Here is a 27,610-nt window from a genome sequence, read left to right as displayed (position 1 = left end):
GAGAGCTACATGCTATATGTGAGCTACGTGCTATATGAGAGCTACGTGCTATATAAGTGAGCTACGTGCTATATGAGAGCTACGTGCTATATAAGTGAGCTACGTGCTATATAAGTGAGCTACATGCTATATATGAGAGCTACATGCTATATAAGTGAGCTACGTGCTATATATGTGAGCTACGTGCTATATAAGTGAGCTACGTGCTATATGAGAGCTACATGCTATATATGAGAGCTACGTGCTATATGAGAGCTACGTGCTATATAAGTGAGCTACGTGCTATATGTGAGCTACGTGCTATATGAGAGCTACGTGCTATATATGAGAGCTACGTGCTATATGAGAGCTACATGCTATATGTGAGCTACGTGCTATATGAGAGCTACGTGCTATATAAGTGAGCTACGTGCTATATGAGAGCTACGTGCTATATAAGTGAGCTACATGCTATATGTGAGCTACGTGCTATATGAGAGCTACGTGCTATATATGAGAGCTACGTGCTATATGAGAGCTACATGCTATATGTGAGCTACGTGCTATATGAGAGCTACGTGCTATATAAGTGAGCTACATGCTATATATGAGAGCTACGTGCTATATATGAGAGCTACATGCTATATGAGAGCTACGTGCTATATATGAGAGCTACGTGCTATATATGAGAGCTACGTGCTATATGAGAGCTACATGCTATATAAGAGAGCTATGTGCTATATGAGAGCTATGTGCTATATAAGTGAGCTGGTTGCTGTCCATGATGTACAAGAGAGCTATACAGTATATAAGGGGGCTGCATGCTATATGAGAACTACACCCTATGTGAACTACATGCTACATAAGAGAACTGCACACTATATAAGAGAACTGCATGCTATATGAGAACTGTATCCTATATGAGCTGCACGCTATATAAGAGACCTGAACCCTAGATAAGTGAGCTGCACGCTATATGAGAGACCTGCACCCTATAGAAGTGAGCTGCATGCTATATGAGAGCTGCGTGCTATATAAGTGAGCTACACACTGTATAAGAGAGCCGCACGCTGTATGAGAGCTACATGCTATATAGGAGCTGCACACCATATAGGGGAGCTACACCGCACCGTGTCTTATAAGAGACCTGGAGAACCTCCCCGAGCCGAACCCCTAAAGCCCTCACCATTTCCTATAAGTGAACCGCACCCCAACCTCCGCCCTCCCTGCTATAGGGGAACCCGAGCCCTAAACACCGCAGGACCCCAGCAGAGACCCACCCTCCCCCCTTTTCTATAGGGGAACCGGGCAGCACCCCAAAATCAACCCCCAACACACCCATTATTGTCTATAAGACAGAAATTTGCCCCAAACCCCTATATACCGCACTGTTTTCTATAAGAACCCCCTCAAATTAAGCCCCCCCCCCAAGCTGCGCTATTTCCCCAACAACTGCCCCAAAATCAGACATTTTACAAACCCCCAAACCCCCTAAAGCACCCCAAAAACCATCGCCCGCAGCCCTCCCTCCTGGGCCCGGGGCTGGCTGGCCGGGAATCGCTCAAATCACGGACAAACCCTTGAGAAATCGGGAAAAAAAAAAAACCCCAAAAAATCAGAAAAGCCCCCCCAAAAAATCAGCCAACCCCCTCCAAATATTGGAAAACCTCCCCCAAAAATTGGAAAAGCCCCCCCAAAAAAAACGAGTCGGGAGCCGCAGCGACCCTTACGCTTTATCTCTCGGATACTCTACGTAGAAAACGGGGCGGCGGGGGCTCGCGCCGCCCCCCCTTTACAATATAATAAAGAAAGTAATAAAAATAATAACCCCCCCCCCTTTTTTTTTAATTATTATGTGCACAAAAAATGAATTTTTTTTATGCTCTTTCATGCACGGTTTCTTTAGCACCACGGTGAGGATCCGGAGCGGGCCGGGGAGCCGGGAGAGGAGGATGGGAAGGGGTTGGGATCCCGGGATGCGGCCGGCGAAGGGGGGTCCCCTCGAACTCAGCACCCGCCGCAGCTGCGGGCGCAGGATGCGACCACGGTTTGGCAGAGCCCGCTGGTGGCCATCACCCCGCACTTGGAAAACTTGTCGCGGCAGAGATCGGCTGCGGGGAATAGCGGGAAAGAAAAAAAAAAAATCCGTGGATGTAGGAAAAACAGGCGGAAAAACAGCGCGGGACCCCCCCCATGGGGACGGGGACATGGTGGGGTGGCTCAGCCCCCCCAAAATGGGATCCCAGTTTGGTCCATTGGTTGCGGAGCGAAGCCCGGAGCTAAGTCATTTAGTCGCTGGGATTTTTTCCCCCCTCCCCATGGAAAAAGGGGTGACCTGGATGGGGATCACCCCAATTTGGGGTGCCCCCCCCCCCCCCCCTTACCTCGCAGCAGCTCTTCGTGGGCGCACACGGTGCGGACGCAGATCTCCTTGTTGATCACGTAAACCCGGCGGAGGCTGGATGTTGGGGGGGAGAGGGGATTAAAAAAAAAAAAGATGGGGGGTTTAATGCAAAAGCAGAGGGGCTCCCCAAAATATGGGGGGGTCGGGGACGCTCCCCCGCACTCGCCTGTAAAAGCAGATCTCGTTCAGGCACTGCTTGCAGGGCTTGTGCACGGAGTAGAGCCTGGTGCAGGGGTACTGCTCCTCCCGGCAGTCTGCAAGGCGAAAAGGCGACTGGTTTCGAATGGGGGGTCTGGGAAATCCATGGGGGGAGGCCTGACGCCGCGGGGATGGGCTCAGCGGCCACTCGACGCCTTCCCCCCACCCTAATTTTCGTCCCGGCGCATCCTCACCCCAGCCGGGCTAAACGGGGGCTGAACCCCCCGCCGGGGAGCGAGGAGGGGGCCAAGCACTCACCCAGGGGTCCTGGCTCCGTCGGCTCGGTCTCGGGGGCAGCAGCTGGGGGGGAGAACAAATTTAGGGCTGGAGGAGAGGCAGCCCGCTGCCCGGTCCCCGGGTTCCAGGGCTGGAGCATCCCGCGGCGCCCGCGAAGCGGTGCCGGGGAGGGATGGAGCCCCCCAGCCCCGGGCTGTCCCCCACCTGGGGTCGGGGCCGGCACGATCTCCTGCTGGGACTGCTGCTGGGACTGGTACCCAAACTGCTCCTCGGGGGCGCGGGGGGTGACATCTGCAAGGAGAGGGACAGTGCGGGCGCACCCCAAAAACCTGCCCCCCCCCGGCATCCCGCAGGGGAAAACTTACCGTGGTAGTCGTAGTAATCCTGAATTTCTGGGGAATCAAACAGAAAACAGAGCAGAGGCTGAGGATGGGTTTTAGGGAGCAGACGCGGCCCACCGGGGCAATGAGCACCCCAAAATTCTGCAGCTGGTCTGAGCGATGGGAAAACACCCTCCAGCCAGCCCAGGACCGAACCTGGGCAACATCCCACCAGGGATTGCTTTAGCTTAATAAATAATTTCTAATAATTTTAAAATATATTTTAGGTATTTTAATTTTAAAATAATTTTAAAATAATGTTTAAATTTTTAAAAAATAATTTTTAAATAATTTTAAATAATTTTTAAATATTTTAAAATAATTTTTAAATAATTTTAAAATAAAATTTTAAAATAATTTAAGAATAATTTTTAAATAATTTTTAAGCTTACTAACTAATCGCCAGCGTGAGGAAGGGGAAAGGAGAGGCACGTGCATAAGGGGGGAGATGGGAAGGTGTTAGAAGGAGCTTGAAAATTTAAGGGGCGGGAGAAAAAGGATGGAGCGAAGAGTATCAAAGCAGAAAGAGGCATCCGACCGATGCGTATTTGGCCAGAGAAAGCAAAAAAAAGAAAGGAAAAAGAGGGGGGGAGGGAGGCGGGCAAAGCCTCTCCCAGTTCAGGGTGCTCTAACCTGATTGCTGGTCGTACTGGGAATATTGTACCGGCTCGGGGTAGGTGATGCCTTCAAACCTGCTGTACTGTCCCTGGACCAGGAGCGCTGCTGGGGAGACAGGGGCGGGGGAGAGGCATCGCTGGGAGGGGCACGGCCGCCCCCAGCCCCGCGACTCGGGGTCCCCCGCGCTGCCTCCACCTCCCCGGCTTCACGTCGCCCCCCCAAAACATCGTCCCGTAGCCGTCGTCGAGCAGGGGCAGGCCGCCCGGAGAGGCGGGAGGGGAAAGCGGGATGCTCACCGACGGGGGACCAGCACCAGCCCGGGATTCCTACGTTATCCGGGTGCAGCGGGGATGATCCCGGGCGATCCCGATGTCTCGCAGCACCCGGGTACCACAACCCCACCCGGAGAAGGGGCCAGCATCCAGCTGCCCCCAGAGATGCTCCCGATACCCCGGGAGACTGCAGCATCCCCTGCATCCCGTGGGATCAGCCCTGGGAGCTAATCCCGCCGGGGATCCAGGGGGAAAATGGGGTTCAAAGTGCGTGAGCCGACGCGATCAGGCAGGCAGGATGCTTTGGGGGGGGATCAGGTCGCCCCCCTGCCCCGGGCTCCCTCGGCCTCGCCTGCTTAATGTTTTCCATCTGTCCGCCAGCCTTTGTGCCGAGCCCGTTTCGCCCAAAGTTTTCCTGGCTCCGGGCTCCGGGGTCGGTCGCCTCCCTCCTCGTTTCCATCCCGCCTTTGCCAGCCCCCCGGGGGGTTACAAATCTAATTTTTTTGGATGTTGTCCCCATCCCGAGGTGCCAATTTTGTGCCACCCCTTGCTGTCACCTTGATGTCCCCAAAGCAGGAGGGACTCGCTGGGTGCCAGACCCCTCGCACCCTCCGTGCCTCCCAACCTAGAGCCAGTCCCAGCCTAAATATAAGCCTAAGCTGGGGCTTTGGGTTAATACGGGGGTATAACAGGCGATGAGGTGATGCTTGCCCCAGATGGGTGCAGGCACCCAAGCATGGTTGGGGGTGGTGGCCGGCTCCTGGGGTTTAACGGGGTGTCACCTCGCCTTGGGGACCCCGGGGAGGGGGCACTCACCTGGCAGACACAGCAAGAAGAGCCCCACCGCTCTCATCCTGACGGCAGCGATGGAGGAGCAGCGCGGGCCGGGATGCAGCCGGAGTCTGGATGGGGCAGAGGGAAACACGGAGGGGTTAGCGGAGAGGGGGGGCTGCGGACCCCCAAACCCCTCGGTTCCCCATCCCCTACCGCAGCCCCCCGCAGCGTGATGCCCCGCGCATCTCTGCCTGAGTTGCTTAAAAAAACCCCAACCCCAAACCCTAAAAAAATAAAGAAACTTCCCCAAAAAAGGCAGGCTGGGCTTCCCGCCCCGACCGCACGCTCCCGGGGGAATTGCAAGGACCAAGCCCTGAAATATCCCGCAGGCAGGACGGGGGATGAGAAATGCCGGGATGTCTGAATCACCACCATGGGGGGAGACATCTGGACCCCCCCCGGCGATAACAGACCCAGAGCTGGAGGTTTGGGGCTCCTCGCCGGGGGGTTTCAGCCCCGCTGCTTGGCACAGGGTTTATTTTGGGGGTCCCCAGGCCGGGGGATGCTGCGCTTGCTCGGGCATCCCCTAAATCCAAGAGGATGTGGGGATTTGGGGAGGGAAAAAGCGCTTTCAAGAAAAATCCCGCGCTGGAGTTTGGCAGCCTCGGGCGCTCGCGGCTCTCCGGCGCTTTCCAAGCGACGATTTGCATGTCGAGCGTCTGCTTTCCCCGGCGGGGAGACGGGCCAAGGCCGGCTGTGCCGCCGGTGAGCCGGGCCCCCTTTCCCGGCGCGGGCTGGCAGGGACGCCGGCTGCCCTTCCCCCTCGTCCCAAGCCAGCTCCAGGGGGAGAATGGGGGGACAAAAAAGAGAAATTCTCCCCCAAAATTCCTTCGAAATCCAACCGAACGCGCTTGGCTGTTGAGGATGAAGCACGTTGGCTTTCCCGGCACGCCGAGACGCCGCAGGGATGGGGAACCCCTCCTGGCTCTGCTGCAGGAGCAGGGAAACTGAGGCACGGGTGGAGACACGCCGAACCCACTGGTCTCTCGCCCCTGCTGAGGGGGACCATCGGCCCCCCATGCCAGGAGGCACCCGAGCACCCACCCCGGCTCCCGGCTGAGCCGCGGCCGGGTGCAGCACCCGGGATGGGAACGCAGCTCCAGCCCAGCCCAGCACCATCCCTGCTGGGTTTCAGACCGCACTGGGGAAGGTGGGGTCAATGGGACCGACTGCAGCACCACCAGAGCATGGCATCTTCTAGCCACCATGTCCTCACCATCACCAAAGCCCAGCACCTTCTAGAGACCATGTCCTGCACCATCCCCATAGTGCTGCACCTTCTGGCCACCATGTCCTCACCATCACCAAAGTGTAAGCATCTTCTGAGGACCTTGTCCTGCACCATCACCAAAGCATATAGCACAGCACCTTCTAGCCACCATGTCCTCACCATCACCAAAGCACAGCATCTTCTAACCACCATGTCCTCACCATCAAAGTGTAGCACCTTCTAGTCACCACGTCCTCCAGATCACCAAACTGTTGCACCTTCTAGCCACCATGTCCTCACCAAGCACCTTCTAGCGATCATGTCCTGCACCATCACCAAAGCACAGCACCTTCAAACCACCATGTCCTCACCAAGCATCTTCTAGCGATCATGTCCTGCACCATCACCAAAGCACAGCACCTTCAAACCACCATGTCCTGCACCATCACCAAAGCACAGCACCTTCTAACCACCATGTCCTCACCATCACCAAAGCACAGCACCTTCTAACCACCATGTCCTCACCAAGCACCTTCTAGCGATCATGTCCTGCACCATCACCAAAGCACAGCACCTTCTAACCACCATGTCCTCACCAAGCATCTTCTAGCGATCATGTCCTGCACCATCACCAAAGCACAGCACCTTCAAACCACCATGTCCTGCACCATCACCAAAGCACAGCACCTTCTAACCACCATGTCCTGCACCATCACCAAAGCACAGCACCTTCTAGCCACCATGTCCTCACCAAGCACCTTCTAGCGATCATGTCCTGCACCATCACCAAAGCACAGCACCTTCTAGCCACCATGTCTTCCAGATCACCAAACCCTTGCACCTTCTAGCAATCACGCCCTTGCACCACCACCACAGTTGCATCTTCTAGGCACCGCATCCTCCTCCATCCCCAGGCTCGCAGGTGCTGGAGATGTTGACAACTGACTTCCAGACCCTTCCCAGCTTTGGCAAAGCCAGACAGTTGGTCCCTGTCCGAGCTGGGATCAGATCACCGAGCTCAGCCGACAGTTTGGTGGTCCCACACGAGGCACCCAGCAGCGCTCCGTCCCCAACCCACGCCTGCACCTCGGTGGGACCCGGCTCCCCGCAAGCCCCAGCTGCTTCCCAAGGCAAAGGAAGCCCCAGAGCCGGGTTTAACCAAGACTGAACATGTCCTGGGATAAAAGGGATTGTGGGGGGATGAGCGGGATCAACGTGCGGCTCTGGGCTTGGCGGGCGCTTGGCAGGGGTCCGGGAGGCTTTATCGAGCCTCGGCGGCTGCTGGCAGACCTTGGGTTTGGGAGAGCAGCTGGGGCCCGGCCAGGACAGGGCTGCTACGGGGACCGGCAGGGTTTGGGGCTACCTCGAGGCGGCAGAAAGGGGCCGTAGGTACCCATCCCGGTTCTCCAGATGCCGGGATCCTGCGGGATGCCGGCGCCAGTGTCCTGCGGCCCCAAATCACCCTGACCCGGCGCTCGTATCCCACCCAGGACAGCCGGGGACCAGACGGACCCCCACCTCCGGAGGCATCCCAAGCCGTCCTCCAGCGATCCCAAGGACACGGCCACATGGCTCAGGATTAACCTGCCCCGCCAGCCCCCTTTTTGCCCCAAAGCAATCTGCAAAGCGCCCTAGGCTTCTCTCAAGGTCTAATTCCCCCTGAATTTCCCCCAAACTCGGAGATCTTGGACGGAGCTCGCGGGATTTGGCCGCGGAATGGGGACAGACGGGTCACGTCTTCCCCCGACGGCGATGCCAACAACTTCTCCTCCCGACGGAGGACACCGAAGCGCCCGCCGCCACCGCCGGCCCCAGCCGGGAGCGATGCCGAGGGTCGCCGCGACATTTTTCCTTAAACCCAAGGTCTGCAAAGAGGGGACGGGGCCACCTCCACCCTCCTCCTCCTCCCTCCCCACCCTTGGCTTCTCCTACCGCCCAAGGGACCCGGGGAGGTGCCCCGGGAGGGACCCGAGGTGCCCCCCCCAGCCTCCTCTCCCCTCCGTGCAGGGGTCCGGCGACTCCAACCGCGCCAGATGTTTTTGCAACTGCACATCTGGGAACAATCAACCCCGAAGAAAGAACACCACAGTCTCTCCCTTTCATTCTGCTAAACCCCACCTTCCCCCAGCCTTTCCCCCCTCCCCCAGCTTTTTTTTTTTTTTTTCCCTTTTTCCTTTCTTTTCTTTTTTTTTTTTTTAAGCTCTCCAGTTGCCAGAGAGTGGGAGAACAAAGGGAATATGAAAGGATTCAAATTTTTTTTTTGGCCCCTGCCCAAAGGTAAAAAAACCCCTTCTTTCCCCCATCCCCGTTTTCACACCTCACATTTTCATTGGGGTCCGTCCCCCCCACCCCAGGGGAGGAAAAGAAATAGAAATATTAAAATAGTCCTTTTCTACAGCCTCTTTCCAGGATGGAAAAAAAAAAAAAAATACGGCTTCCTTCAGTCATTAGGGTATTTTTAGACTTTTTGAAGTGGTTAAAAATCTACTACAACAGCTGTCAGGCTGCAAAGATGGGGTCCCCCCGCGGCCGCTGGCTCTTCAGCACCCCCAAAATACGGCGGGTTTTCTTTTCCTGAGATTAAAAGGTTGAAAATAGCTTTTGAGAGCTCGCCTGCCCCGACCGATGGAGTTTTTAAGGCAACTTTGCAAAGCTCCAAAGATGGGGTTCAGCCCCATCCGCTGCTGGGGGGGTCCCCGGCATCCCTGGGTGAGGCAGGGGGCTGGGGGGGGGGTCTCTCTGCCCTGGTCCTTACCGCTCCGGGTGGTAGTGCTGGTCCTGCCCTTGCCCACCGCCTTCCTCTCTTCTCGCTGCTTTCAAAAACTCCAAAATGAGAGTTAAAAAAAACCCACACTCCTACCTCCAACATGGGGGCTCCGCTGGGTCCTAATGCCACACCTGAGCCGGCCCCTTCCTCCTCCCAAATTGCTGCCTGCTGGGGGAAAAAATAATAAGAATTAAAAAAGAAAATCAATACGTGCGTATCGATGCAATGGTCGTCAGGGCTCTGTTGTTTGGTTGGTTTTTTTTTTTTTTTTTCCAGCTGGATAAATTTTAAATTGATTGTAAAAGCAAGGAGAGGGGAGGATTTTGCGCAGCGCCGAGCACGCCGGCGCAGTTGAGGCTGGGTTTTGTGCTGCTGGAGGGTGAGATGAAAGGATCATGTCAGGGCATCGCTCTATGATCTCGGATAAACCTCTAAAATTTGGGATCCTGGGATCCCAGTCACCCCTCCAAGCTTGCTATCAGCGCTCAATCTGCCCCCCTGAGCAGCGAGGATGCTGCAACCCTGCAGCAGATTTAAAGCTTTATCCTGGGATGGAGGGGGGAAAAAAAAATCCCCTTTTTCCCACCCAGGCTGAGGATGCCGGAGCAGATCTGCACAGCAGTGGAGCCAGCATTGCTGACCGTGGGGCCCTCTTTTCCCCGGCTCGCTGGCGGCTTTCCGGAGGACGCGGGATGCCGGCTGCATCCCGGCGAGGCTGGGGATGCTCCCCTAAAACCCCCGAGCCCGGCGGTGACACCGAGCCCGGTGCTGGGGGATAAAAACCTGCAAATTTTAGGCACGTTCAAAAGCATCAACGGGGCAAACGGAGGGTGCTCAAGGGCTGGGATGGAGGGAGAAGCTCCCTGGAGACGGGCAGCGGCGTGCACGGGGACGGGGGTGAGCAACGGGGAGGAGACGGCGGAGATTTTTCACCAGCGGGGCAGGATTGCACCCATTGCACCAAGCTGGTTGTGCCGTGGTCTGAGCGTTTCTGCAGCCAGGACGGGGTCCGACTGCTCTAAAAACAAGGAGAAAACACAGTTTCAGACTAGGAGGAGAAGCAGAGGGGTTTTTAAGCTACTCCCGTCTCCTATCAAGCCTGGTTTTCCAGTCTGAAGGATGGATAAAATCATCCAAATGACTCCAAACCCAACTCAGAGCTGCTCCCATGAAGCTTCTGCCTGCCCCGAAATCCAGCACTGTCCTTGTCCCCAGCCCTGTTAACCTCTAGCTAAGGGCAGGAGCTGCCTGTTAATAATTAAACGGACTTTGCAAACCCCCCTGAGGCCAGGAACACCCTGCAAAAACCAGCCAAGCAAACCACGCCGGTGGGGGCTGGAAAACCGGGGTGCAAAGGGGTCCCTCACACCCAGGGCCCTTTTGCTTTTAAAATTACCAAGCACAGGCAAAAACCTCCGAGGGTTGTGTGTGTTGGTTTATTTTTTTTTTCTTTTTAAGCTCAGGAAGCCTGGTTTAATAACTCAAGGCTTGGCTAGGATTTCAGGAAACCTCTTACCTCTGCTTGTGCCTCATTTCCTGATCTAATCCCCAGCTCCCGGAGGGCAGAGAGGCGCCGCTGGCGCTCGGAGGGGTTGAGACTTTCCATGCAGGCGAGTCCCCGCAAGAACCAGCCTTCAATCCAAGAGCCGGGCTTGGAGGCGGCCGAAAAACCCTCGGAGGGTGATGCAGACAGCGCATCCCCCTCCCCGGAGATCGGCTCTTCGCCTTTCGGGATGCGGCATCTCCATCTGCCGGCTTTTCCTCCCTTGAAGGAGCCAGGTTTTGCAGACTTGGCGAGGACACCTGGGTTTTTCCAGCAATTATTATTGTTTTCTAGGAAATTCCAGCTGGAAAACAGGCTCAGGGGTTATTTACTCGCTGATGCTCGGGTTGGGCTGATGAAATCCCAGCGGTGCTGTCCCTGGCTTCACTCTCTGCTTTCGAACATCGAGGACAGCATCTTCCAGCCCAGCTGGAGAACGAGGTGACCCTAAAACCTCCCTGAGCTGCTCCCCTACTCCATCCAATACTCACCCGTGCCGTCAACGCCGTCCGGCCCCAAGCAGTCCATCCGCGCCAGGCAGCACAAGCAAGCGGTCAAGAAAATAGTGTTAATTTATTAGACAACGCTCACGACAGCACCATACGGAAAACAAAAGCAGTACGTCATTCTCCCGACTGCACTTACACCTCGATGCACCAGAGTAGTTAAAAAATAAAGAGATTTGGGGGTTTTTTTAATGCTACAAAGGTCCCGTCCGAAAGCAGAAGTGCTCGCAAGCAGAGACGGTGCCCGTGGCTGGTCCCCGGGCGTCGGGGACGGAGCAGCATCCTTGGCAAGCCGGGGACGGGGTGGTTTGTAAACAGTTCCTACACATCTAGGATGGTCGCGGGGGGAGGCGGAGGGGGGTTTTTTTCACAGTGAGCAGAGACGCGAGGCTGGGGTGGGTGCCCTCGCCATGAGAAGGTCAGAGACCCTCTTCTTGGTGGTTTTGACCAGCCAGGAGAGGAAAAGGGAGGCGGCGTCCCCCTGCAAAACAGTACCGGTGCCCAGCGCGGTGAGATGGGTCCGAGGCCAGCACGGGAGCAGGAGGGGTCCTGGAGGAAGAGCTGAGCTGGACCATTCCTCCTCTTTTTTCTGGACCTTCTCCCCCACTTTGCTTCTCCAGCATCTCCTCCTCTCGGCCGTGGCTGCAGGACCGGTGCGCGTGGATTCACAGCTGCGATGCTGAGGGTCTCCCTGCGGGAGCCTGCCCGCGGCATCCCTCGATTTACCAGGATAAATAAATAAACGACAGCATCCAAGAGCTGGCAGGCAGCGCTTGCCTGCAGAGCAGGCAGGAGGGAAGCCCGACGTGTGCTATCTCACAGCGATGGACATCTTGGGTGTAGCAAAGAGCGGTTCGTTAAGAGGCGGCCAGGACGGCTGCTGCTGGCTCAGCTCCTTCTCCAGCCTCTTGAAAAGCTTCTTGGACACTTTCTTTCGGCGCAGCCTGCGGAGGCAGCTGAGCAAGCCGTGGTCCAGGGCAGTCTGCAGCAAAGATGGGGGGAGAACGGGTTTTGGGGAGGCTGTGGACCCCGAGGAGAGGGCAGAGCCGGTGCCAAGGTGAGCCCTGCTCCCTCCGTGCCCACAGCTCCTGCAAAAGGTGTTGCTCGGACAGACCCAAAAGGACGACGCGCGTCCCTCGTGCCCAATGCCCACGCCGGGCTGACCTACCTCCAGCACGAAGGCAGCGAAGAAGTTGAGGGCGGCGATCCCCAGCAGCAGCAGCTTGAAATTCAAGTCGTCGATGCCCTTCAGCTTCAGCAGGGTTTTGGGGAAGCCCAGCGGGTAGAGGGTGAACCAAATCATGAGGCCAAAAAGGAGGATGAGGACTACCAAGAAGAGCACTGAGGGCAAGAAGGAAGAGGGTTGAGGAGGAGGAGGATGAAGGTTTGATGTCTCCCTTCGTCCACATGGCCAGCATCATCCTCACCATTGGTGTAGAGCGGCTCCCGAAACGGGTACCCCTTGGACATGGCAACGGCCAGGATGAGGTACTGGAAGCCCGTGACGCAGAAGAGGACCGTGTTCTCGTAGTTGGGCAGGTTTTGGGGAGCCATCACCGTGCTGTTCAGCGGCACGTACCTGAGGCAGGGAGGGGAGAAGGCAGGGGCTCAGATGAAGCGAGAGGCAAGGAGAGGGTCTAAACGCCAACCCCGTGTTCTCCATGAGCACACGGGAGCCGTTTGCTGCAAGGCGGCTGGATGCATCCTTGACGCTAGCTGGCGTTGGCCAAAACCAAGGGCAAGCACCTGGGCTTCTTTGCAATCCTCTGCGCCGTTCCCATCACTAAACCCATACAAAGCCGGGTTCCTTACCAGCTCTGTGAGACGGTGATGAAGTAGCTGAGGACTTGCACGGTGATGAGCAGAGCTGTTTGGAAGAGCAGGCTGCCCAGCACGAGGACGCTGATCAACGCCCCTTGGGGACGCTCCACTCCCAGCTCCTGGGCAGGACCGGTCCGACCCATCAGCACCGCCACAGTGGTGGTGATGATCAGGTCGAAGAAGAGGAACTGGAAGTCGCTCAGGTTGGTGTTGATCTGGGAAGGAGAAACCACCCGCTCTCGGCTGTGAGGACCCACGGAGGGGCTAGGAAAGGTCCCAGGTTAAAACCCAACCATGACAGGGACCCGAAGGCATCCCTGAGCATCGCAGCCCTTCGGGCAACCGCGGGACTCACCGTGTAGAGCAGCAGGACGGACACGAACTGCACCAGGCTGTACAGCGCCATGTACTTAAAGACACCAAAGGAGGTGACCAGTGAGCACCTGCCCTCCCTGCAGAGAGAAAGAGAGCTTCACCCACCAGCCCCAACACCCTTTCCACGAGCCGTCCCAAAGAGGGGACAGAGGCACTCACGAGACCCCTGCCTTGGTTTTTATCCCCCACCACACGGCTCCCACCAGCTCACCGGATGACGGTGGGCACGCACTCGATGTTGGCCACGCGGGAGGTGAACGGCGAGGCCACCGACGCCTCCGCCTCCGACAGCGAGATGCCCACGTCGGCTGCTTTCAGAGCCCCGCAGTCGTTGGCGCCATCCCCGCACATCCCCACGCAGTAGCTGCGGCGAGAAGGGATCCGATATTTCACGACAGGACAGGGGAAACCCTGCGTCTTCAAGGTTGCGCCCCCGTATTTAGGATAACTCCACATCTGGGAGAGGGCAGGATGCGATTTTGCAGCTGCCAACCACTCCGGCACACAAGAGACGTCTCGGGGCAGAGGCCGAACCCCCATGCCCTCCTCTGTCTCCATCCCTCGGGGCCGGAGGGGCTTACTTGAGCTCTTGCAGGCTGCACACCAGCTGAGTCTTCTGGTCAGGCGTCATGCGGGCGAAGACGGTGGCTCGGATGAGGATCTGCAAAGAAGGGAAGGCTCCGTGTTTGTATCACAGCACCCCGCATCCCTGTGCACCCAGAAGCCTGGTTATTTTGAGCTTTGCCAGCTCAGCAGGGCAGAGGGCATCTTGCATCGGCAAAAAAAAAACCCTCAGGGGATTTTGTTTTGGAGCTATGAGGCTGCGGCACAAAACCCCGGCGAGGTCAACTGTGCCGGAGGATTCCCCGCTGTCGGGCTCACCTTCGGCAGCAGGTCGGCGAAGTGCTCGCAAACCACGGCGAAGGATTTGCCGTTCAGCGCGAAGTGGCAGGGCTGCGGCTGGAGGAAGCAGCCGTCCCGCTGGTGCAGACCCTGCCAAGGAAAACAACTCCTTTTTCTGCAGCGGGGCTTTGACTTGCGCTCAAATCCCTGCTGAGCCCCTGGGCAATGGTCTGAACCGGCATCCTCAGCCCACATGGAGCAGGAGGTAAAGCGGCTTCCCTTAAACCTCAATTTCAGGCATATAAATAATGGTATTTTGGAGAAAAAGCTTGTGTGACCGAGCCTTTCATGCCAAGCCTGGAGCAGTGAGCAGCACGGTGCTGGCTGCATCCCACGAGGGTGTTGGGAAGATCAGCTCCAGCCTGACGTGCTCCCAGGGAGCAACAGGAGCAGGTTATCTTCTCCTAAAGGAGGCATTTAGCAAGGGGCAGAATCGCACCCCTAATTGTCTCTAAGGGTAACAATGCTGGGAAAAAGAGAGCCCTGCAAGGTGACCGGCAGTTTGGCCTTTACAAAACCCCGAAACGTTGCCTCGGGACTCACCTCCGGCTGCTCTTCGCCCTGGGAGTGCTCGGCGAGGATGAATTTCAGAGCGGCGGGTTTGTCGTGGCTGGGCGGGGAAGCGTTGACGAAGATCACCCGCTCTTTCGGCTCCACCATGCGGCAGCTCTTGGCCACGTTCACGGCCGTCAGCATGTTGTCTCCTAGCAGAAAGAGGTGGCGGGGCTAAGGAACGGCAAGCGGCGTTTGCTAGCCAGCGCTGGCAGGGTCTCGCACGGCTGCAAGCCAAGAAGAGCAGCTCAAACCTGCCGCATCCCCTCTCCCAACCACGCTGGGGGTCTCTTTGCTTCCCCGTTATTTTGGGGGAGAGCTCCAAAATCTCCTTTCTGCCCTACCCCGAAGAAAGGCAGCAGCTTCAAACCCTGGCAGCGCGGCTTGCCTTTCTGTAAAACACCCAAAGGCGACTCCTACGTCCCCCCCGTTAGCTGTGCAATTCGGGGTGCTCACGAGATATCGACATCTATGTGACTGGCAGTGAAACGGTGAGCCGTTTTGCTGCTTAAGCTGCCCACCCCGGTCTGTGGGTTCACGCTGTATCCATGAAAAAGCAGCCTGCACCCTTCCGCACCCCGCCTGCCGCGAGCCCACCGGCAAGGCGATGCAAACAAGCAGCAGGGATGCACAAAACCAGGGTGCGGGAGCCCTTGCCCTGCCTCCCAGCTGCTTCAGGACACCGATTTCTGGTGGAGAAACCAACGTCAAGGGTCATCCGTGTCCCATCTCGCCCCCGTTCCCCTCCGCAGGGTCACCTGTCACCATGACGGGGCGGATGTTGGCGTTCCTCAGGAGGTGAATCACGGGCGCAGACTCTGGCTTGAGGACGTTTTTCATGACGAGGAACCCCAGGAAGGTCAGGCCGCTCTCCACGGAGTCCCTGGTGGGATACAACGAGCCCTTCAACACCATCTTCAACACAAGGCAGAGAGGATTAATCCATATAAACAGCTCAAAATCCATCTGGGGGGCAGGCAGATGGGGTAGGGTTTAATTCCTTGCAGGCTGCTAGGATGGGGCAGGCTGCAGGGCAGCAAAGCATCCCGTGAAACACTTGGAGCAAACAAGATCTAACTGGAGAAAAAATAGTTGTTGGCACCAACCTCGGGAGCTGCAGGGCCTCCTCGAAGGTGGTCACCGTGCTCAGGGGTTTGCAAGCCAGACCCAAGACCCGGAAACCATCCGTGGTGTAGTGTCGCAGCATCTGGGAGAAATCCACGGGCACTGCCAGCCGCGAGGGGAAAAACAAGGTCAAAATAGCTCCTGACTGAACCCGGGCTGCATAGACCCGGCGAGGGGAGCCGGGGCTCGAGCTCCCAAAGGAATGAAGGGCTTTGGATGCTCATCCAGATTCCAACCCCCTTCCCTGTCTTCTGGCTCTTTTCTTCCCTCCTACATGGCTGGAGCTAATCCAAAGCCCTGTGCCTCTGGGAACCACCCCGCAGCATCACCGAGGATAACTCCCCGTGGGGATGAGCTGCAGGGATGCCGACAGACGACGGAGCAGCAGGACCAGCCGCTTCTCAGCTGGGGAGTGACAGCGACCCACCGTCCCCCAGCACGTACCCGTTTCCTTCCTGCAAAGGCTGGCCACCATCTCTGGTGCGCCCTTGACGTAGACATGGGCTGAGGTTTCACCGGGCAGCTTCGCCAGGACGCTCATCCTCTGCAAGGACGAGGAGAAGGGGAAACGCCGGAGGATCCCCACGGGCGACTGGTGCTTCTGTGGAGGAGAGGGAGCGAGCGTCAGGGCCGGTGAGGAACTCCTCTGGGAGGTGCAACCTGGCCAGGGGCTGTGCAGCACAACCCTTTGGGGGTGCAGACCCAGCGACTTGGGGAACCTGAGCCACTCCGGTCCACGGGACCTACCCTGTCTCGCGGCTGTTCTTCCTCCGGCAGAGGTTTCATCACAGCCAAGACCTTCGTCCCAAACTGCTGGAAGGTGGGCAGCTCACCTTCCTCCTCCTCCATCATCTCCAGGTGCTGAAACCAAGGCAGATGCTGAGATGGCAAAGCCCTGCCTTGCAAGCCCCAAGCCCACGTCACCCCACAACGGCCCACAGATGCTTCTAAACACCCCCTCTCCCGGCAGAACAAGAGGTATGCCGCCTCCCTCTTTACAGATATGCAACTTTGCCCACCGCTTGTCTTACCCAGCCGGTGGATTCCACCATCTTGAGGTCCACGGGGTCCCCGACGGGCTGTGCCCGCAGCAGTGAGACGGTGTGGCAGGCGGCCAGGGAGTAGAGCAAGGGACCGGCGGGCAGGCAGCGGGGCTCGTGGACGATGGGCATGAAGTGGTTGTTCTCCAGCGGGACCACCCCCCAGACATCCAGACCTTCCTCCGTCAGGGTTCCCGTCTGCGGGGAGAGTGTGGTGGGTCCAGGCCAGCCCCCCGACTTGGAAACCGCAGTCCCACGGCGCTGCCCGACTCACCTTGTCGAAGCAAACCAGGCGGATCTTCCCGCAGAGGTTGATACGGGGAGGGCTGATGCAGAAGATGCCCTGTTTCTTCAGCCTGTTCTGGGCGTAGATGGTCCCCACCGTCATCGCAGCCGGGAGAGCCGGGGGCACGATGACGGTGACGAGGTCGAGGGCGCGGATGATGATTTGCCCCACGGGGACCTGGCAGGTGAGGAAGAAGAGGGGTGGGCATCCTGATAGCCCTCACCCATCTCCACCCGCAGCACCAGCCTACGCTGGGGGACTCACCAGCTCCAACAATCCTACCTGGTTTTTAACCAAGATGAGGATGCTGTACAGCGTGCCGATAAAGGCTGTGCGGGAGGGAGAACGGGCTTGGTTACAAAGCAAAGCAGACGAAGGGTGGGTTCAACCATTTAAGAGGAGTTTGGCTGCTCCTGGCCACATCTCCATGCTCAGACCTACCCAGGACGGCGAGGAAGAGGACAAACTTCACGGCATCCTTGTAGAACTTGAAGCTTACAGGTTTGGGGTAGAGGATGGAGCTGATGAGATCCCCTTTGGCCGTGCAAAACCCTGCGGGAGAGGGGCAGAAGGTAAGCACGTGCAAGGTCACCGCTCCGAAGGACGTGGCTTCGTCCTGCTTTTCCCCTCAACGCCATTACCTGTGCGGGTCACCACGGCCAGCACTTCTCTGCCCACGTAGGACTTGGCTTGGATGACCTGCGTCCCACAGAACAAGGTGTGCCGCCGGTGCTCCTCGGGGGAATAGACGGTGCCGGCTGCCTGGCTGCCAGCCGGGAGAGGGGTTTTCATCACCGGCACGCTCTCCCCTGCGGTGAGGAACATCATGGAGGGAGGTTTATCACCCTGGGCGGTCAGGATCCAACCAGCCTGGAGGGGAAGGGGCTGCCGTAGGGCCACTGAGATACAAGGCTCGTCCTCTCCCCCAAAATCCCCAGTGAAAGCCGGGGCGATGGAGGCGTGCAGCCCACGGGGTGCCAGGGCTCTCACCCGTCAGCATGCTCTCGTTGACCATGCACTCGCCCGTCAGCAGCGCGGCATCGCAAGGGACCAGCATCCCGTCCGCGGGGAGGCTGATGCAATCGCCCGGCACCAGGTCCGCGGAGCTCACCACCATCTCCTCTGGAAAACAGTGCGGCCGTGCTCAGACACGTCATCCCGGCACCGTCCCGAACGGCTTCGTGCCTGGAGCCCTTGCTCATCGCGGGCATCGCACTCACCTCCGCTGGGGCGACGGACTCGGACGCCCACCGACATCTTGGCCATGTTTTGCAACGTGGCGCTTTGCTGCAAGGGAGGGAGCAGTTAGCAGCCACCCAAAGGCAGCTCAAAAAGCACAGCAAAGCATCTGTAAAACAGGTCTCGAAGGCTCAGGACCGCAGATGAAGGACAAGGAAACCCGCCCCACCGTTGGAGCATGGGTTGTCCTCACCCAGCTGGGCTCTGAGGGAGTTAGCATCAGCACAAAGGTCAAATAGCATCAGAAAACGGGCTATTCTACTAGAGCTGCTTGTCCCAGATAAGCCCACCACCAACCTTCCTTGTCTCGTAGAGGGACAGCCCTAAGGAGATGGTGGAGATGAGGAAGATGCAGGCAGCGTAGTAGTAATAGGCGTCACAGACCCACAGCACGATGCTGAACACTTGGAAGATGTAGAAGGGATTGAGCACCTGGAAGGGAGCAAGAAGAGAGCAGGGTTTGGCGGGGGAGAGCTTCCTCCAGCCCATCGTGAGACCTCCAGGCTCCTTGAGGAACAACTGCTTATGCAGAGGAGATGCTGGCCCTTCCCTGGGGCTGGGGCTGGACTAGCTGACTTCTCACAAACCCTCCGTCCTCCCCAGCTTTGCTTACGGTCGCTGCTCCTGAGGATGCTCAGCCACCTCTGCAACTATCTGGGGATGCTCCTGCATGAGCTAAGAGGCAGGACGGGTTCCCTCCACAGCTCTAGCGGCTCTGCCTTCTCTGATCTCTGCCCAAGCTGCTTCTCCTAAAGTCCTCTCCTCCCCACCAGAGAGGAAGGGCCCGCAAAGCCCGTGCAGCAAGGGACGTGGAGCAGGGGAAGGATCTGCCCTGGGACAACTTGGTCTTTCGAAGCACGGCCTGTAGATGCACACCTCCTCCACCAACAGCCTCGCGTAGGACTTGACTGGCACCTCGATGAGGTTCGGTCCGTAGATCTTCCTTCTGCAAAGGGGAGAGAAAAAGCAAGGGGGAAGCAAATCCACGCTAGGGAAAAGCTGCATTTCCAACTCGAGGGACCCTCACGCTGCCCAGACCTCCACGGGAGCCTGGTTACGTGGAGAAGCCAAGCCAGGGTGATCCAGCACACCTGGTAATCCTGTTTTGAGGCCTGGGCGCAACAAAAATCCCATGCTCCAGAATTTGCTGGCCCCTGGAAAAGCCTCATCCATGCTCCCCGGGTGTCCCACCAAGCTGCAAGATCCCTTACCTGGTGTCGTGGTCTTGCTGGTCGAGCCCAGCCTGGGAGAGGTGGAGATCTGCACAGGTCCAGCCTTCATCCAAGATGCTGGCAAGCCCGAGGGGAAAGAAAAACGGAGAAACGGACTGAAAATCAGCAGGAGTCTGGCCCGGCAGAACAAATACCACGTCCAAGTCCTTGGTGACAAAAAAAACCCTTTGGGAAAGGGAGAGCATCTTGTTCCTCGGCATCCGCCGCAGCTCGCGGGCGCCAAGGAGCGGGAACAAAAGGGACACAGTTCGGAGAGCCGCGAGCGGCACAGCGCAGCGGGGACCATCCAGCGCGGGGCAGCTGCCCAACTGCTTCGCCTGGTTTCCTCTGCCCACAGCGACGGGCAACATCAACAACTCGGGAGGGGAGGCAGGGGGTGGCTTTCCCCGACCCAACGCCCTGGGGATGGTCTCCAAAGGGTTTGCAGCGTGGAGAAAAGCTCCAGCGCTGTTATGGGACTTCCAGCCGAGTCAGGACCGTTTTGGGGGGGCTGAGGGGCCAAGGAGAGCGGCAGAGATGCAGAGAGGATTGCTGGGGCAGAGGGGACAGAGAAATACCTGACTTTGCAGTATGCCTGCCGCCGCTCGATCCAGACGTAGCGCATGCCCTCGAAGAGATAGTACCGCAAGATGTTCTTCTGAGCAGAGCGGGATGGAAAAAATAAGGCGTTAGCGGGACACGAGGGCAGCCCACGCCGAGGGAGAGGATTTATGGGGTGGAGGTGGGAAGGGTCGCTAGCGTTACCTCTTCTTTCTCATGGAGGCGGATGGTGTCCCGGCTCTCCTCCTCATCCGACACGCCGATGGCGATGCTGGTCCTCCGGTCCTCCAGCCTGGCCCCGGGGTGATGCTCCAGGCTGCTCGGGGTGCAAAACCAAGCGTCAGTCCCTCCTCATCTGCCAGCGTCGCTACAAACGTCCCCCTCCCTCGAAGCCAAAACCAGATGCGAGCCCCTGCCCGCCGGCATCGCCGCGGGGACGCGAGCCCGGCTCACCTGCCCTCGCCCAGCGCCTCCATGCGCACGCGGGTGGTGAAGCACTGTCCGAATCGGTCCTGCAACACAGGCACGGGGCTGAGCAGAGGGAAATGGGGAGCTCCCCGCGTCTCCCCCCGCTCCTTCAGACGGGGAGAGTGTCACAGGCAGGCAGGGAGTCCCCGGCCACCCGCCCCAGGTGACCGCTGGGTTTCAGGGACAATAAAGAGAAATGCAAAGCCAGGCTGGCTGCTACAGAAGGGGAAAGCGTGAAATTATTCCAGGAATAATAGTTATTCCTGGAATAATTTGGCTCTGGGGTAGCGCATTGCTTGATGTAAGGAGACGTCAAACACAGTTAGGGAGGGGAGGGTGACAAGCAGCAAGGAACGTGCCCAGGGCCCTCCTGGGAAGGCGGTGGCAGAGCCCAACCTCAGGTCCTTGGGTCCCCTGGAGCCCTCTGGGGACTTACTCTGATGATGACCCAGTCGGCCTGGCCGAGGGCGCAGGGCTTGCACTTCGCCTGCACCTCCAGGCTCGGCTTCCAGTGGAAGAGGACGAGGAGCAGCCCTGCCGTCAGCACGGAGCAAGCGTGGCACAGGGCCACCCGCCACGTCTTGGTCTGGTAGCCCGTGACCTCCTGGAAGAAAGGAGGTCACCTTTACGGGGATGCTTATGCATAAAATAAACTGAAATTATACTTATCAAGCATCTAAATCCTAAATTGATAAAAGCCCTAAGCCTCCTGGTGTGAGTTAACACCAGGGAGGTGACAACCAAGTAGCTTTGGGGCTGGAAAACCACCGTCTCGTGCCGGTGTTGCAGACAACGTGGTTTTTGTGCCAGCCCTTCCCGAGCACGCCTTCCGCCCCGCGGCGAAGCCCTCGGACCTACCATGTGGGATTTATCGGCGTCTTGCTGCAGCGTCCCGTACCCCGGCCGCTGGTTCCCCAGCAGCCTGCTGCTGTCTGCAAAGTCAAAAAACAGGGGGGGAAAGAAAAAAAAAAATAAGGGGAGCTGATCCGAGGGGTTATTTAGGAGATGCCACGGTGATGGGCTCCCGGCTGCAGCGATGACATCCCCGGCTCAGTCCCAGACGGTGGCCGGACTCGGTGTCCCCTCTGCCATCTGCCCCGGCTCCCGGCAGAGCTGCTCGGGGCCACCTCCGCCGCGCAGGCGGATGCTGCGGGCACGGGGCACCCCAGCGCTGCCCGGTCACCTCCCACGGCACGTGACGGTCACACAAACGATGCCAAAGGAGCCCGGGGAGAAACGCTGGCACCAAAACAGCAGCTTAGCAGCTGGGGGAAGGGAGCAGGGCTGGTGCAGAGCCAGGTCAAGTACCGGGAGAGCTCTCCCAGCCACTTTTCGTGCTTGTTTGCTCCTTGTGTTTCCCCCTGCATGGAGGACGCGGACACAAAACTTGTTTTTTCCAGTTTTAATGACGCCCAGCGTGGCTCACCACCTCTGAATCCCACCGGTCTCTGCTGCACCCCAATGCCCAGCCTGGGAGACAGGGATCATCGGAGGCATCACCGTAATCATCCCAGGTGGGATTTTAATCGTCACCCTCCATCCCACGAAGTTGAACCCACTTATCCCCTAAATCCACTCTGGATTACAAGCCGCGGCGTTCTACCTCCAGGATCTTAAAGCAACAGCAGGGAAATAACACGTGGCACAAACACCAACCCAAGGTGCCAGTTCCCACCCTCGGGAGCCGGCAGATGAATTCCCTGGCTGGGCCAGGCTCAGGTTTCCAGGAGGGCACTCAGACCGGCTTAACGATTTACAGGCGGGGTGGGAGCCCGTGCGCCCGTCCTCTGCCGGACAAGCCACCCCAGCGGGATTCCTGCCGCTCCCCGGCCTGACCCCAAAGCTCGTCTGCAGGTGACAAAAACAATTAATTAAAACCGTCCCCTGGTTGTGACGATCACCAGGGCCGGGGTCTCTGTCTCGCCAAGCGACCCAGTGGGTAGCCAGCTCCCAAAATGCAGCCAGTGCCGCTCCAAGGGATAAGTTTTGGGTTGGGAAAGCGGGGGGATGAGCCCCAGGGATGGTTTATTAAAACAAAAGCCCTCCCAGGAGCCAAAAGGAACGGCTGCGAAGCTCGCCAAGGGCCCGCGGGGAGGGGAGACGTCAGATCTCCCCGCTGCCAGCATCAAACCCCGCGAAAAGCATCGATTCGAGGTTAAACGAGGCCGGGAGGGCGAGGAGGAGCGTGTGCTGCCCTTCAAAAGAGCGGAACAAAGGAGAGGGCGAAGGGGTGCCTCGCACCAAGGCTTTTCCCCAGCGCTGTCCGCAGGGTTTGCAGGAGGGGGAAAGTATCGAAACAACCCGAAAACAACCCGATTTGCTTCCTGCACCTCCTCGAACCGGGCTGGGTAGCAAGAAGCACAGCCCACCTCTCCGCCTGAACTCTGCTGTTAGCAACAACAAAATTATTACGACTTTCTTGATCCTATAAGCAGCAAATCTTTTGGAGGAACGCACAAGCACGACCGCAACCGGCTCTGTCCTGCAGAGCTGCAGCTCTTGCACAACCCCATCCCCGTCCCCGTGGGTTTTCTCACCTCCCGCTCCCATCCCGGCTGCTCCCCAAAACACGGCGAGCGAGAAAGGGCTCTCGCCTTGACTCACCGCGCCTTACCCCGCTGGTTGCGCAAGCGGAGCCGTCTCCGGTTGGGATGGGGTCGGTACAGCCGTCATCACCTGCCCGCCAGCGGACGTGTCCGGGAGGCACCCGGCGCTGGCGGAGGGGAGGGCAGAGCGCCGCGAAGCTGCGCTACCGGTTTGAATCGCGGCGCAGCGGCCGCACCTCGTCGGCAAACACGGCGCGGGGGCAGCCGGCCGTCCCTCCTCTGGCTCCCAAAGTAGGGGGTTTTACCCCCGAGCTCACCTGGAGAGCCCTGGGAAGAGATTTGCTTCTCTCTCTGCTGCTAAAGGGGGATTAAGGGGGGGATAACAGCCAGGAGCGGCTGCAAACTCGGGGAGGGGTCAGCGTGCACCAGCCTGCCTTGCGAAGGGAAGAGGGGAGCCACGATTCCCCGCTGACGCCAGGTTTGCACGGCCAAAACGCTGCTTGAAGCCCTGGCAGCCGCCTGGCTCTGAGAGGGGTTCGTGCCCTTTCAGAGAACCACCCCGCGGCCCTTGCTGTTGAGGTTTGGGGGAAAACTGGGGAGAAAGGTGCTCAGGACGCCCTGGCATCAAGCACGTGCTCTAGCAGGGGAGGATGCAGCCTCTGACACCAGAAAGTGGAGCTGGAAACCTCGAGCCCACACGTCCCGTGGCACCGAACACCCCTCTGCAAAGCAGCCCCAGCCCTGGCTGGGGACCGTTTGCGAACGCCAGCGCCAGTCCTTGCTCTGAGATTTTGCCCCGAGATGCTGCCTTTCTCCCCAGCAGCACCCCCCCCCGCAAAAGCAGACACGTGCTGGTCCCAGAGACCTTCTCCACAAGCTCCTTTGGCAGCCACAGCACCTTTACAAGCACCTTTCTCAAAAGAAACCAACCCCAAATGGACTTGTAGATGTCCCTCCACTCTTGTGGTCCCTGCTAGATTCTCAAGGCTTCCTGAGCAGTGTTCTCCCTCCATCCATCATCTCCATCCATCCATCCATCCATCCATCCATCCATCATCTCCCATCCATCCATCCATCCACCCATCCATCATCTCCCATCCATCCATCCATCCATCATCTCCATCCATCATCTCCCATCCATCCATCCATCCATCATCTCCCATCCATCCATCCATCCATCCATCCATCCATCCATCCATCCAGACATGCAGGCTAGAGGATGCACGCAAGAAGAGGAAGGTCCCCCCAGGGAGGTTACTGCTCCTGCCAGCAAGGTCTGGCACTGTCTGGTTGATGGGATGGGGCTGGCAAGGTCAATCCAGGCCCTCGGAGACAGGGAAATGACAAATCAGGAGGAGAGGAAAGGAAGGAAGGAGGGATAAGGAAAAGAAAATGGCGGTTGGGTCGCGTAGGACAAGATTTAACTCGTGAGGATCTTTCAGAGCAGCCTTCAGGCTCTAGTTTGGGATGGGAGACGTCACGGCCGGCTGCAAGCCCAGCCCCAGCGAGGGGCTGAGATGAGATGGCATCCATTCTCCTGCCCTTTCCACCAAGCCAACGTAAACTCATCCATGCGAGCCAACCGGAGAGAAACGCGTCGCCCTGCCCGCCACGCAGCCGGAGCAAGCGTGTTTTACCAGGCGGCCTGGTCCTACCCAGACGGGGCAGCATCCGCCGGGGGAGCGCAGCCGGATAAACGCCCCGGGGCTGGAAGAAAGAAAAGGATGAGATGGGCTCCATACAAGGTGGGGACGTGGAAGACAGGGATTCAGGCTCTGCCGTTGCTGGTAACCCCGGGGGAATCGCTCTCGTGCATCAAACCCTTGAGATGGGTGAGAAAATCAAGTCCTTGTAGGCAAGGCGCCCTCCCAGTAGCCCTGTCCACCTCAAACTGGTTTCGGTTTGGATTTGTAGGGAAGGGTCATCCGTGGGGAGGAAGCCACCAGCACGGCCAGCGTTTGCTTCACCACGTGCTGACGACAGCGGCTGAGGCAACGGCGGTCAGACCCTTCCGGCAAGGCGGGTTGCTCCCCACCCCGGGCAGGCATCGCTCTAACCTCTCCTGCACCCGGTTTCGCAAGACCTCGCCGTACGCCAAAACCACCTGCCAAGCCGGGGAAAGCGCCCGGCAGCTTCAGGGAGCATCCGCGCTTGGGCAACCCCCGGTGAGGAGGGGGGAAAAAAAGGTTGTTTCTACCACAAATGCAAATTTTCCCCAAATTCTGGTTAAATAGAGGACTCCTACCTCCCTTAGGGAGAGAGGGGCTGTGCTCCTCGCAGCCCATCATCCCGTTTTGGTGTGTTAAGCCAGGATTAGAGCATCTCCTGCCTCTTGAGCCAGGCTCCCAGGCTGGCGGCATTAAACCTGGGTACCCTTAAATTAAGCAGCACAGGGCAAGAAAGGGGTGAGGTTTAATCCGCGACTGCTGCTACGCTGCAAATCTGGAGCAAAAGATAGGTAAAGGGGGTTCGAGGGGCTGCGAGCGGGGTCAGCACGGTGGCAGGGACCACGGCGGCAGGGACCACGGCCACGGCACAGCCGGGCAAGCCCCGCGGAGCCGAGCCCTGGCACCCAAAAAGCCCTCTGACGGGTGGCCGGCCACCGCGTGGTCACGCTTCTCCCTTTCCTATCACAAATCTCTTCCTCTCTCGCCCCTGCCCCGCCTTCGAGACGCTCCTCCGCACCGACCGGGGCAAATTCGAAAGGAAACAGGCAACGGTCGCACGGGCTGCGCCGCTTCCGTGGGCCCTGGAATGAGAACCGCTGCCGACACGAGGGATGCGGGGCACCTCGGATGCTTTCTCTGGCGCAATATTGCATTTCTCGGCCTCTTCTGAACGCTTGGGATGGCTTTTTGTCCCTGCCAGCCTCGACCCTGCAAAGGGTCTTTCGGCTTTAAGGCCACGCTGGGGTCAGCAGCGATGCCAATCCAAGGCTCGCTTACCCGACATCGCGTTACATCCTTTACCAGAGCAAAAAAAACCCCGGGATTGCTCCGCTCAGGGGGTCAGAAAGGCAACGTGGTCCTTCACAACCCTAAAATCCACCCCCGTCTCCGCAATGTCGACTGAAGACGCCGCAAAGGGATGCTTCGCTCCAGCTGCAGACCCCGATGAGCGCGGGGCCTGCCCGAACGCCCGGTCGGAGCAACCTGCTTGCGGGGAAGCAGCCCCCGGCGGGCTGCGGGGATTCAGCCGTGGGGTTTGGCGGTCTCGAAGCATCCCAAAGCGACGCCTGCGTTTCATTTCCCCACGTTTTGCTCGGATTAATCGGTGCACGCCGTAGCGCAGAGCCCCACGCACCGCTGTCGGCAGGAGCGGGGCCAAGAGCTCGCGTCCCAAGGGGATGCAAAGCAAAACAGTTCTGCTGGGGCGACGCATTGCCCAAAAGCTGCAACATCCCACGACAGCAAAAGCAGAAACAGGGTTAGCCGCGGCCGCGCGGAGCGGTTTGCAGACCCGCAGCACCCCGGGGTGCGCAGGGGAGCTGCGGGGCATCGCCGCGCTCCCCGCTCATCCCCAAAATCTGCGATGCCAGGGAAGGGGCAGCACCCCGCTCTGCACCATCCCCTGCTCCTCCTTTTGCAAGCCTCGCTGGAGGGGGAAACAGAGATAAAGCAAAATATAAAGCAAAATATAAAGCAAAATAAGGAAAAGGGAAAAGCAAAATACGGAAAAGGGAAAAGCAAAATAAGGGAAAAGCAAAATAAGGGAAAAGGAAAAAGCAAAACAAGGAAAGGGAAAAAGCAAAATAAGGGAAAAACAAAATAGGGAAACAGAAAAGCAAAATAAGGGAAAAGGGAAAAGCAAAATAAGGGAAAAGCAAAATAAGGGAAAAGGGAAAAGCAAAATAAGGGAAAAACAAAATAGGGAAAGGGAAAAGCAAAATAAGGGAAAAGGGAAAAGCAAAATGGGAAAAGGGAAAAGCAAAATAAGGGAAAAGGGAAAAGCAAAATAAGGGAAAAACAAAATAAGGGAAAAACAAAATAAGGGAAAAGGAAAAAGCAAAATAAGGAAAAGTGAAAAGCAAAATAAGGGAATAGGGAAAAGCAAAATAAGGGAAAGCAAAATAAGGGAAAGGGAAAAGCAAAGTAAGGGAAAGGGAAAAGCGAGACGAGGGAAGCAGACCACCAGGGAGACCCGAGGGGAGCTGCCCTCTCCTCTGCACCGCCCACCGCAGACCCGCGGCTGCGGGCGATGAACGCAGCCCCCGGGGGCCCCGCACAACGCGGCCGTGGGGCCCCGCACGCCGCCACCCCGCCGCCGGGGGGGGGCAGGGCGCCCCCGCAGCTCCCCGGTGCCCCCCCCCCCCCCCGCGTGGGTCCCCTGACCTGAGCTCATGGCGGGCGGCCACGCGTGGGCCGGGGGCCCCGCGCGCACCCGGCTCCACGGCGCGCGGCGGAAGGGCGGCGCGCGGGGGCTGCTGGGACTTGTAGTCCTCCTCCCCTCCCCGGGAAACACCCCAAAGGTTGCGTGCGCGCCCCCTCCCCACGGGCCTTTGGGAGCCCTCCGTGGCGGCCCCTGCCCCACGAGGG

The 27,610-nt window shown here is 58.3% G+C and overlaps 2 protein-coding genes across 3 annotated transcripts; both read right to left on the bottom strand.

The window, feature by feature from the left end:
- Positions 1–1,937: 1,937 nt before the first annotated feature.
- On the bottom strand, positions 1,938–4,956 carry MFAP2 (microfibril associated protein 2). Its single transcript, XM_082329306.1, has 8 exons — positions 4,905–4,956; positions 3,832–3,921; positions 3,184–3,210; positions 3,023–3,109; positions 2,840–2,881; positions 2,550–2,637; positions 2,364–2,437; positions 1,938–2,090 (listed from the first exon to the last, which is right to left on the bottom strand). The coding sequence occupies exons 1-8, from the start codon at positions 4,939–4,941 to the stop codon at positions 1,987–1,989; spliced, it is 549 nt and encodes a 182-aa protein (XP_082185432.1). The 5' UTR covers positions 4,942–4,956; the 3' UTR covers positions 1,938–1,986.
- A 6,273-nt stretch (positions 4,957–11,229) lies between these two features.
- On the bottom strand, positions 11,230–27,454 carry ATP13A2 (ATPase cation transporting 13A2). Of its 2 annotated transcripts, none has more exons than XM_082328967.1 (29): positions 27,407–27,454; positions 21,388–21,461; positions 20,966–21,133; positions 20,515–20,573; positions 20,266–20,377; positions 20,079–20,158; positions 19,501–19,578; positions 19,166–19,235; positions 18,587–18,721; positions 18,271–18,337; positions 18,041–18,172; positions 17,692–17,859; positions 17,492–17,602; positions 17,333–17,379; positions 17,039–17,227; positions 16,756–16,962; positions 16,472–16,585; positions 16,169–16,325; positions 15,706–15,826; positions 15,358–15,482; positions 14,591–14,751; positions 14,027–14,137; positions 13,726–13,805; positions 13,356–13,508; positions 13,125–13,221; positions 12,761–12,984; positions 12,376–12,527; positions 12,117–12,289; positions 11,230–11,930 (listed from the first exon to the last, which is right to left on the bottom strand). In XM_082328967.1, exons 1-29 carry the CDS (start codon positions 27,414–27,416, stop codon positions 11,760–11,762), a joined length of 3,546 nt encoding a protein of 1,181 aa, XP_082185093.1. In that variant the 5' UTR covers positions 27,417–27,454; the 3' UTR covers positions 11,230–11,759. The 2 variants fall into 2 exon arrangements, with proteins under 2 accessions (XP_082185093.1, XP_082185094.1); XM_082328968.1 differs by lacking the exon at positions 27,407–27,454 and adding an exon at positions 23,134–23,205 and having other exon boundaries at positions 12,761–13,033.
- Positions 27,455–27,610: the final 156 nt, after the last annotated feature.

The sequence above is a fragment of the Platalea leucorodia genome (assembly GCF_965183815.1).
Source record: "Platalea leucorodia genome assembly, chromosome: 17".
Taxonomy (NCBI): Eukaryota; Metazoa; Chordata; class Aves; order Pelecaniformes; family Threskiornithidae; genus Platalea; species Platalea leucorodia.
The sequence above is the reverse complement of the archived record's forward strand: the minus strand, read 5'-3'. Positions and strand labels throughout refer to the sequence as shown.

What these genes read in the sequence shown, in the direction of transcription:
- MFAP2 (XM_082329306.1), bottom strand. Translation starts at nt 4,941, where the DNA reads ATGAGAGCGGTGGGGCTCTTCTTGCTGTGTCTGCCAG. An exon ending in CTTCTTGCTGTGTCTGCCAG is followed by an intron (nt 3,922 to 4,904) that starts GTGAGTGCCCCC and finishes CTGTCTCCCCAG; the next exon opens with CAGCGCTCCTGGTCCAGGGA. An exon ending in CGTGCCGGCCCCGACCCCAG is followed by an intron (nt 2,882 to 3,022) that starts GTGGGGGACAGC and finishes TCTCCCCCCCAG; the next exon opens with CTGCTGCCCCCGAGACCGAG.
- ATP13A2 (XM_082328967.1), bottom strand. An exon ending in TCGCCGACCTGCTGCCGAAG is followed by an intron (nt 13,806 to 14,026) that starts GTGAGCCCGACA and finishes CCTTCTTTGCAG; the next exon opens with ATCCTCATCCGAGCCACCGT. An exon ending in TGCGTGCCCACCGTCATCCG is followed by an intron (nt 13,222 to 13,355) that starts GTGAGCTGGTGG and finishes TTCTCTCTGCAG; the next exon opens with GGAGGGCAGGTGCTCACTGG.